General features: G+C 35.2%; 1 protein-coding gene and 1 pseudogene across 1 annotated transcript; one reads left to right on the forward strand and one right to left on the reverse strand.

Annotated features, from left to right (window-relative positions):
- The first annotated feature begins 4,514 nt into the window (after window positions 1–4,514).
- Window positions 4,515–6,849, forward strand: LOC103100444 (piwi-like protein 2; annotated as a pseudogene).
- LOC100016775 (calmodulin-1-like) lies at window positions 4,804–5,958 on the reverse strand. Its single transcript, XM_056806634.1, has one exon. It carries the CDS (start codon window positions 5,738–5,740, stop codon window positions 5,444–5,446), a length of 297 nt encoding a protein of 98 aa, XP_056662612.1. The 5' UTR covers window positions 5,741–5,958; the 3' UTR covers window positions 4,804–5,443.
- Window positions 6,850–11,507: the final 4,658 nt, after the last annotated feature.

Below are 11,507 nucleotides of genomic sequence, written 5' to 3' on the forward strand. Positions count from 1 at the left end.
CCACACAACACAAAAAAAGAAAATAAATCATCTCAAAATGAAGGAAAGCTTTAGGAACATGTTTCACTGGCATACCAACCCAGCCCATGAAACAATAGAATACCTAGTAACACCAAATGCTGAATATAGCTGGACAAAATAAGTTGCAAAACTCCCGAGAGCCAGTCTACAGGACCAACTCTTTGACATACACAACATGAAAAAACAAAGGTAGCCACATCAATCCCAAGCCCCAGAAAAGAGTAGTTTGCAGCCTTGGAGTAGTGCACCCTCTATCCTAGGAACAGAGAAGAATCTCAATAGATACATAAATTAATAGAGGGAAAAATAAACATGGAAAAATAAAAGACAAAAAAAAACACTGACTTTAGAAAGTTATTTTAGTGACTGGGAAGAACAAAATACAAACTCAGAAGAGGACAACAATGCTGAAAAGGAAACATGAAGCTTCCAAGTAATTTGTGAAAGGATGTTAGGCCGCAAAAGAATCCCTGGAAGAACTTGAAAAGAAGTTTGAAAAATTACACATTAAGAAAATTGTCAGAAAAAAAACTTAACAGCTAAAAAAAAATAAATAATTCACTGAAGTAATCAACTCCCTAAAATCTAGAAGCAGCTAAAAGGAAACAGAGGCACAAAATATATTGAAGAAAACAATTCTCTTATGCATAAAATGGAGGCAAATAGCAATGGAGGCAAACAAAGAAAACTGAAAAGAAGCAAGTTTTTAAACAGTAGGATTAACCAAATGAAAAAGGAAACTTAGAGAAGAAAATAACTTCCTAAAAATTAGAATTGGACAGATAGAAACTTATGAAACACCAGGAAACAATAGAACAAAATTTTAAAAAATGAAATATAGAAGAAAATCTAAAATATCTCACTAGAAAAATGGCCAACCTGGAGAATAGATCCAGGAGAGGTAATCTAATAATCAATGAAATACCTAGAAGTCATGATTTAAAAAAAAAAGTCTGGACATCATATTATGAGAAATTGTCTTGGAAAACTGTCCTGATATCCTTGAAATGAGAGGAAAAAAATAGAAACAGAGAGAATCTACTGATCATCTCCTAAAAGAGACCTTAAAATAAAATACCCCAGGATTATTTTAAGCAAATTACAGAACTTCCAGGCCATGGAAAAAAGTACTACAAATAGGAAGAAGGAAATATTTTAAATATCATGGAGTCACGGAATTACATAGGGCCTAAAAACTTCTACATTAAAGGATCAGAAAACATGGACTGTTATTCCCAAAACCAAATGATCTATAATGATTTTAGAATTATATAACCTGCAAAGTAAGCTCACTGCCCCAGAGGAGAAATTTGATATTTAATGAAGAGAAATTTCAGACTTTCCTGACCGAAAACAGAGCTAAAAAGAAAATTTGATGAGCCAAATCAATACTTAAGAGAAACATGAAAAGGGAAAGTGAAAACTTAAGAGTTTTGATAAGATTGAATTGAGTACATTCATACCTGGGAAGATGATAATTTAAATAATTAAGATATCTGTGATTATTGAGAAAATCAAGATTCTTAAAGAATTCAAGATACCTAAAGTATCTAAGATACTTAAGGACTTTATCACCATTAGAGAAATGAAAAAGGAATACACATAGAAGGAAGGAAGGAAACTAAATAAGATGGAATGATGTTAAAAAATTGAGGGATGGGAAAGAAGAAAATATGGGGAGAAAAGAAAAGGACAAATAAAAGAGGATAAACTATCTTTCTATTGGAGGCACAAAAGAGGCTAATACCGTGGAGAAGATTGGGGGTGTGACTACACTTTAGCCTTATTTTTATCAGAACTAACTCAAAGTGGGAATAACACTGACACTTAGTGAGCTATAGAAACCTATCTTACCCTGTCAGGAAGTAGGAGTGTAGGAAGAGTAAGGAAGAGGCAGGATGAACAAAAAGGAGGGTGACCAAAAGTCATAAAAAACAAAACGTCTGTGAACTGGGAAAATCAAAAGGAGAGAGAGAAGAGTAAATGGGGGAAATGAGGTGAAGAGAAACATATGATTAGTAATCAAAGCTGTGAATGTGAATGGGATGAACTCAACTCCTCATGGAGGTATTAGTCGCTTTTGTACTCTAAGAAATGATGAGAAGAATAATTTCAAAAACAACTGGAAAGACCAACATGAACTGAAATGAACAGAACCATAAAATCCTTGTACAACTACTGGCAATTATTGTGAGACTATAAACTCTGAATGACTTAGCTACTCTTATCACTATAATGTTATAAGACAATTCTGAATGATTTAGGTCAAAGAACATTATATTCCTCCAGAAAAAGAAGTGTTGGAGCAGGAATGCAGATTAAAGCATACTATTTTTCATTTCAGTTTATTTATTTACTTATTTTTTATTCTGGGGATTTGATTTTATATAAGTATTCTATTACAATAGTGAACAATATGGAAATAGGTTTGCATGATAATACATGTGTAACCAGATCAAATTATTTATCATCTCTGTGAAGGTGGAAGGGAGTGAGGGAAAGAGAAAATTAGGATCTTACAACTTCAAAAAACTTATGTGGAAAATTGTTATTATATTTAATAGGTAAAATAAATTATCTTAAAAAAACAGAAAAGTTTGATATGATGATCTCTGAGGAAAACTGAATGGAAACAGTGATATTCCTTTTCTCAGCAGCACATGGCAACTTCACAAAAACTGACTATATAAGAGTCACTCACTTTCAATTGTAGAAAAGCAGAAATATTAAATCCATATTTTTTCAGACCATCATATCATAAAAGTTATGCTCAAAAAGGGCTGTTCATCACTTGGGGAATGGATGAACAATTTGTGGTATGTGGTTGAAATGGAATACTATTGTGCTATAAGGAATGATGAATGGAATGTGTTCAGGAAAACCTGGATAGACTTATATGAACTGATAAAAAGTGTAACAAGCAGAATCATAACAACAATGTATACAATAACAGAAACATCATGTAATGATCACCTGTGAAGGACTAAACCATTATCAGCAAAGCAAGTCTCCCAAGATAACCACAAGGCACTCATTGAAGAAAATGCTATAAACAGCTAAAGAAGGAGCTATGAGAGTCTGAGTGCAGATCAAAGCATAACATCTTCCATTATATTTATTTAATAAAATTTCTATTGTATGTGTGATATATTTTTTGATCATAATGTAATGTATTATTGTTATAAAATTCTGGATTTATAATTTTTTTTTTCTTGTTTGAGAGTAATTTTGGGATAAGAAATTTGCCACTTCCCTGAAATAAGAAAGAGAACTGTTTGGAGAAGGCACCATGGAGATGCCTGCAGAAACTATACACTGTACCCAAGATCCAGAATGAACCTTGGAATATAGAGAATTAAATTGTGAGGGGTTGAATGCATTTATTTTGAATGTAAACTCTTATGCCAAAGGGGACTGCCCCTTTATTGGCTTTTTGTCAGTGTACCTAGCAATCATTAGTTTTGTTCTCTTTTTCTTTTATTTACCTCTTATCCCCAATTTATTGTAATTTCCCTATAGAAAGTGCGATATTGTATCTACCCCCAGTTAAAGATCTTTAGAGATATTAGTTATGTGTACTTATTCATTGGGGAATCTAGGCATGTAAATCTGGGACATTTCTACATACTAATTTCCCAATGGAATCACAGGGGGGATTGTGTAATTAGAATTTCCCACCCCAGGATTCTCTCTTTCAGCTTACCATTTGTGTATTTAAGCTAACATACTAGGGAAGATATAAGTTTTGTGTAGCTCCACCCTTGCTCTTGTCTTCCTAGGAATGTGGCTGTGGTAGGTTGTGTTGGAACCATGCAGGAGAATTTTACTCACATGGTTTTCACTTAGGTTTTTTTCTTTTGTTCTTTTATTTCTTCTACTCCAAGTAATTACTAATAGATCTTATAAAACATAATACTTGGAGTTATTGGATATTAATTTGAATCTAACAGTAAACAATTCATAAGTATGTAAGTAAGTGATTATAGGCTTTATCCGACTACTTACTACCTTGGTTGGGGGTGGGTAGGGAGAGAGAAAATCAATTTAAAGTGTTTCTTTGTATAGCTAAAAAAAGTGAAAATATTGAAAAAAATGTCTTACTACACAGAGGGAGAACTTCTCCCCCCCAAAAACCAACAACAACAACAACAACAAAGCCAATATAACTCAGAAAAAATTTACTACAACCAGCTAGTTGAAACTGAAGTAGGGATTGGACTCATGTTTTCTGATTCTCAGTTTAATGTGATTTATTTTATTTTTCTCTGCTACTAGGTATTTAAAAATTGTGTATGGAAAAAACATTATAGTTGGAATTTATGCTTAAAGGTTTGCACAATGTGTGAATTTTAAAACTATTCCACAGTGGGAGGAGATGTGGCTTCTTCGGTACCAGGAGTGAGAGTCCGTGGGGAGCTCGAAGCAGGAAGCTCTCAATCGTAAAGGTGTTTAGATAAAACAGGATCAACACCCATGTCCTCAACAGCCATCCAATGGATCCTATTAGACCTCCATTCAGAGGAACTCCTCCTTTCCATTCACTTCCATATCTATGGCTACCAGGATCTCGGCCACATGTTCCCAAACTTATGGACAGGACTATGGGCAGAGCAGGACAGACAGTCCAAGGCAATTCATTTGGGAGGCCAAAGGAACCAAATCTACGTTGTGAGCTATTACAACACGAGTCTGTTGGTTTACCATCTATGTTCCGTAGAATGGGTTTTGAAACAGCTCCCCACTCCCCTTTGAGAAGAGAGATACCAACCTTGGGTAGAGGCATTTTATTTTATTTTTTTAATTGTAATTATTTTTTTATTGGAAAACATATACAACTTGGAATGGATTTGAGGCAAATTGTACCATAAGCAGATTTTTTTTTAAATAATTGGCTAAACAAAGTTTAAAAAGCAAGTAACAATAGAAGAAAATGTTTTCTGGTACAGGACCAGCAGTACAAAAAAATAGTGTACGAATACCTGGATAATACACCCGTTTTGCAATAGTGCAACTTTAAGTACATATTGTTGACTGTCCATAGTCCATGCAGAGTTACAACTCCACACTTCAACAAGAACATGCTGACAGCTCCTAAAGAAAACTACTTCTTTAAAAAAAGAAAGGCATAACCCAGATGTTCCCTCATTTGACCAACTCCATCTATGTTTAGATGTGCAGAAGGGCTTAGATATATCCAGAGTAAGCCACATGCAACATGTTACTTGATCAATTTTCCAAAATAAAGTTTCAGGACAATGACAGTAAGATAAGGGGAAGAAAAACATGGAGGAATGAAGTCCTAATTACTACACATGCATATCCTTTTGACAGTAGGGGGGGAAACCTTTTACAGATAAGTTACAAAGAAAAGGCAAATAAACAATTTTGTACAAGAAATTCTAACACATTCTGTACAATGTCTTCACTTTGCTGTCATCATTTGTACAAACTCTTCATAGTTTACTTGACCATCACCATCAATATCTGCTTCCCTGATCATTTCATCAACCTCTTCTTCTGTTAACTTCTCTCCAAGGTTTGTCATCACATGGCGAAGTTCTGCTGCACTAATATAACCATTTCCATCCTTGTCAAACACACGGAATGCTTCTCTAATTTCTTCTTCACTGTCTGTGTCTTTCATTTTTCTTGCCATCATAGTCAGAAATTCTGGAAAGTCAATTATGCCATTACCATCAGCATCTACTTCATTAATCATATCCTACAATTCAGCTTCAGTGGGGTTTTGCCCAAGTGACCTCATTACAGTTCCCAATTCCTTTGTTGTTATAGTACCATCTCCATCCTTGTCAAATAGTGAAAAGGCTTCTTTGAATTCTGCAATTTGCTCTTCTGTCAGTTGATCAGCCATGCTGCTCGCTCTACTAGTGCCCAAGTTCCTATCAGACAACCTCCATGCTCAGTGGCTGCACTCGGACTCTGGTAGAGGCATTTTAGGCCAAGGTTTGAGTTTTAATAAGGCCTCGAAAGGCCAAGAAGAGCTTCTAAAACAGCCAACTTTTCCTGGCCCTTCAGTGTTGGCAGCTGGGGACAGCAAGATGGCTTCAGTCTCCCTTGGTTGGAATAGGATACTTGGAAGAGGGAATATGGAAGTCCCTTTGGGAAGACTAGCTATTGGTGTAGGCAGAGCAATATATAAAGCACCAAGTGATTTCTTATCTCCAGATAATCCACCATTATCATCATCATCATCACTACCATCATCCAAATCCTCCTTCCCACTCTATCAAGATCATGCTCCAGATATTCCTTTTGAATAAATGGAGAAACAAGAGCCCCTTGTGAAACAAGGATCAAAAGGAACCCCTCAACCCTCAGGATTGAACCTAGTCAAAATACACTGTCAGAATGAAGCTGTGTGTCAGTGTCAATGTAGAATGCAAAAGTATGAGGTTTGGCATGTTGAAGGACCATCGATCTATCACTGGAGATGTCACTGCTTTTGATGGATCCATACTCTATCTACCCATTAGACTTCAGCAGGCTGTTGAGTTGAAGAGTGAGAGGAAGACTGATGGTACTGAGATCAGCATCAAAATTCAGATGACCAAGATCTTGGAACCTAGCTCTGACTTGTGTATTCCTTTCTACAATGTTGTTTTCCGGGGGGTGATGAAACTTTTAGATATGAAGCTTGTGGGAAGAAATTTCTATGATCCTACAAGTGCTATGATACTACGACAACATAGGTTGCAAATCTGGCCAGGATATGTAGCTAACATCAGGCAGACAGATGGAGGACTGCTCCTGCTGGCTGATGTCTCCCACAAAGTCATTCGAAATGTCTCAGTGTTGGATGTTATGTGAGTGAATGAAGTGATGGGACTGAGAAAAGGCTATTCAACTTGGAAGTTAAAAGTTATTAGTGACCTTTAAAAAAATAATGTTATGTGTAATTGTGGTAGAGATAGAAGCCAAATGACAAGGGGTGGAATAGTGGGGTTAATAGGATAATATGGAGAACAGGCAATGATGGACCAGAATGTTCTTTTTGGCTTGGCAGTGCTTGAATAAAAGTTTGATAATCCTAGAATTACAAAGAATTCACACACATATATCTACTTTAGTCTAAGACTAAGATTCATTCCCTGATAAGTCATTAAAGGATATGAACAGTTTTCAAAAGAAGAACTGCAAAACTAGCAACAATCATATGAAAAAATGTCTCAAATTAATGAGCTAAAAAATGCATTAAATGAACTGAGCTTTCATTTCATACCCATCAAGGGGACAAAGATGAGAAAATAAAGAAATAGATTAGAACTGTTTGGGGAAAATAGGCACATTAATGCACTTTTTAAGTTGAAAATTGGTCCCAATCATTATGGAAAATTATTTGGAATTATAATAAACAAGTTGTTAAATTGTTTAGATACTTTGATCTCTTGATCCCACTATTGGGTTCCTGAGGAGTTCAACGACAGAAAAAAAATGCTTCTTTTTATAACAAAGTATGTGCAGCAATACATGTTTTGGAAATAAAAGACTAGAGAGAAAGCAGGGGTCCATTGATGAGGGAATGGTTGAAAAACCAGGCATATGGATAGAAAATTAATAAGCTGTAAAATAATTATGAATATGGAGGAGAATTTGGAGAAATATGAGAAGACATAGAAACAAATGCAGAGTGAAGGCTAGGAAAACTATATGTAATGACTACAATAATATAAATGAAAATAACCCTAAAGGGGCAACTGAAGTCAAATGGTTCCAGTGGGATGAAACATATTTGTACCTTTTCATTAGAGAGAGAGAGGGACTGATGATGTTAAATGTTGCATAAACACCATCAGTCAATTTTGCTTAACTATCTTTGTGACAAGGGAGTGATTTCTATTGGGGAGGGATGATATTGGGAAATACTTGGTGTAAACAAGCATCAATAAAGCTTAAAAAAAGTTTTCCAATTAAAGAGAGTTAGTACTCAAACAACAACAACAAAAAAAAAACACAGAAAACAAAAAGCAAAAAAACAACAACTATTCCACCCTAATCAGACCATTCTTTAGAAGATAGAAGACTCAGCCATAATTTTACCCTTTACAAGTGATTTACAAATATTTTCTCTTTTTTCCTTCACAACAACTTTGAGAGGTAAATGCAATTTTATTCATATTTTACAGATGTGGAAACTGAGATAGTTCAGAAGTTAAATGAGTTGTCCAGGGTCACCTGCCTAATAAATATCTGAGACAGGATTTCAACTCAGGAATACCTGTCTCTAGGTCTATTGCTTTATCTACAGTATTACCTAGCTGCCCAAAATAAAGCTATCATTATGGATATATAGATATGTTGCTTCAGCCGTCTTATTTCTCCAAAGTAATAGGGAATTAGAAAAATCTAAACATACTTTCATTTTCCATATTATCTTACAGTTTTTGCTCTATAACATCTTTTCCAGGAGTCAATTGGTGGAAGCAAAATTGGCATATGGATTTAACTCCATTTTCTCTATCCTTGCTCACCTGGGGAAAAAAAAAGGAAAATGGGCAACAAAATGATCACAAGGCAAATAGCAGAAGAGAAAGGGATGAATTCAAGGGGGCGGAGAAGGGACACAATTAGATATACAGTCTCTTAATCATCAAGAGTTGTATGCATACATATTTAATGTAAAATGTACTTCAACTTCAATTTAACAGGGAGGAAAGTCAATGATTGCCTTTTTCACTAATTACCTATTGTCTATCACATTTTCTTTAATCTTCTATTGCAGTGAAGTCATGATACTCAATTGAGCACATCTATGAAAAAAATTACTTTTTTTTGGCTTTTTATGCTTTTTCTTCAGATACCAAGATACAAATGACTTTGCCCAGAGTAACAAAAATATATACTAAAAAGATAATTCATTCATTTAATAATTTTTAACATCTATGATGCATTACAATAAATTAACCATTCAAATACATTCGTTAAAAGACTACTATCAGTCAGACACTATGCTTGATGCTGGGATTATAAAGACAAAATGACATAATCCTTGGCTTTTTAAAGCTAAGTTTTAATGAGAGAGACAAGATTTACACGTATATGTGAAGTGTAAAAGTAAAGGCAAGATCTGAATAATATCCTCATCCCTGCTCCACATGAAGTTTGGCTAGTTTTTCCTTAAAAGACATTGAGACCATTCTTGAATTTTGTAGGCTTTGAGAACAAAACATTCAGGATGTTGACTTCACTCCTCCATCTTAAAAGTACAAAAGAATAGTCACTAGAAAGCTACATGCATATTCTGAAAATTAACTATGGACTATGACGGATAACTCATACCCCCACTGAATTTCCTCTTTTGCTCTGGTTAAGTAAATCTTCTATTTATTGTTGGATATGATAACTGGAGATTAGCCTCCTGCAGAATTTGGAATGTGAACTGAGTTTTGATGGATATTATAAGAGATGGTGGTGAGAAGGGAGAATGGTTCAGGAATGTGGGAGAGTTAGTCCAATATAGTATTATGGGGGAGGAACAGAAAGATATACACTATGAATGAAGTGAGGAGTGTGTGAAGGAGCATAATATGCAATAAGGTTGTAAAGGGAGTAGAATGATATTACATTATGAAGAGAACTAAAGAGCAAAAGCAAATGTATGCTTAACACTACAATTGTTGGGGAGCCACTAAAATTTAAGTCAGGAAATGACATGATCATATCTGTACCTGAGGAAAATTACTTTGACAGTGTAGTAGATGCTAAATTGTAGAAGAGAGAGATTTGAGACAAGAATCTATTGTAATAGTCCAAGAAAGAGATGAGGAAAGTGGTGGCTGTGTGAATATAGAGAAGGGGGGAGATGAAAGAGATATTGTTGAGTTATGACCAATGTTTGGTAAGTAATTATGAAGGATAAATGAGAATGGGGAGTCAAGGGTAACACTGACATGGGGAGCCTGTGTGACTGAAAAAGTAGTGGTTTCCTAGAATGAAAAAGAGAGATAAAATGTGATGGATGTTGTAAAAAATAAAATGAGTTACATTTTAGTTGTTTTGAACTTTTAATGCCCAAAGGATATCTAATGGTAAAAGCCAAATTGGCAGTTGTCCATGTGAAACTAGAGGAAAAAAATATTAGGACTATTCACATAGATCTGATAGTCATATGCATAGAATAACAATGCAACCCAAAGGAGATGATGAAGTTATCAAGTGAAAAACCATAGAGAGAAAAGAAATAAAAGGTTCTAGGCCCTAGGACATAGCATTAGGTTACATTCACAGTGAGTGATATGACATAAATAAAATAGATGATAATACATCAAAGAAGATTGAAAAGGATCAGATAAGTTGGAAGAGAAACAAGAAGACAGAATATTACAAACACATAAATAGGAGAGTACAAGTTGTTGACATTGTCAAATGCTACAGTGAGATTAAAAAAGATGAGAATTGATTTTTTGAAAAGTTAATTAAATTTGTCAATTAAGAGATTGTTGGCAACTTTGGAGAAAACAGTTTTACTTGACTAATGTAATCAGAATCACAACTGTCAAACCTTTAGAAAAGAATGAGATGAGAGGAAATGGTGCTGGTGAGATTAGGCAGCTTTTTATAATTTTGACTTAGAGTGACCACAAAAACAACAATCAAAAACCCTGAAAAGACATATGAAATTATGCAAAATAAAGTGAATAAGACCAGAACAATATTATATAAAGTAACAACAATAACATATAATCATCACATGTGTAAGGGGTAAATTTAGGGTGATTGCCAGGGATTAATTCAAATCCCAATAAAAATACGGAAATAAGTTTGGGAATTTGATGGTGGTTTAATTAATATAAAGGGAAGGAATTAATAATAAGAGACAGAGAAAGGGGTATAAGATTTCTGTGGTCTAGCCTAAGCCAAGGGAAGTTCAGAGAACTCAGCCACGAGGCCTCCTCAGAAGATGAAAACTAGCTCAGCTTCCAGCCACGAGGTCTACTCCAAGATGAGGGGCCTCCTAAGAGGATAAGCCTCCTAAGCCTCCTAAGAGAGGCTTTTATGAGATAAAGGAAAAAGGAATCAGTAAATCCACTCACCTAGCACACTCATGCCAAGATTCCAAGAACCAAGATGCCAAACACCTCCAGCACTCCCCACATTGCCAACAAAGATCAATGTCTCCATGAGCAAGAGACAGGGCAAGAGTCATGTCTCCGTGAGAGAGCCAGAGCCACATCTCCACCCAAGAGGCTAGAAAGATAAAGTGACACAAAAATATATAGATCACTTTTTTACATCACTTCCTGTATCTCACATGTACCAAAGTAGCTTAAGCTTGACTTAGGGCTCAGGGGGTCTGTCATTTGTTTCTTATTTGTCACTTGCTAGCACATGTCTGTCATAGACCATCCTCCTCAACACTTAGTCCTTAAGTAGGGGTATATACATTCCTGGTGGCTAGTCTAAGCAGGGGTGGAGGTAAATCTAAAATTCACACATGTGAATGACAACTATTATCAATAAGGTAAAGT

The sequence above is a fragment of the Monodelphis domestica genome, chromosome 7 (genome assembly GCF_027887165.1).
Source record: "Monodelphis domestica isolate mMonDom1 chromosome 7, mMonDom1.pri, whole genome shotgun sequence".
Taxonomy (NCBI): Eukaryota; Metazoa; Chordata; class Mammalia; order Didelphimorphia; family Didelphidae; genus Monodelphis; species Monodelphis domestica.

Excerpts from the sequence above, each read along its gene's own strand:
- LOC100016775 (XM_056806634.1), bottom strand. The coding sequence starts at position 5,740 with ATGATTAATGAAGTAGATGCTGATGGTAATGGCATAATTGACTTTCCA.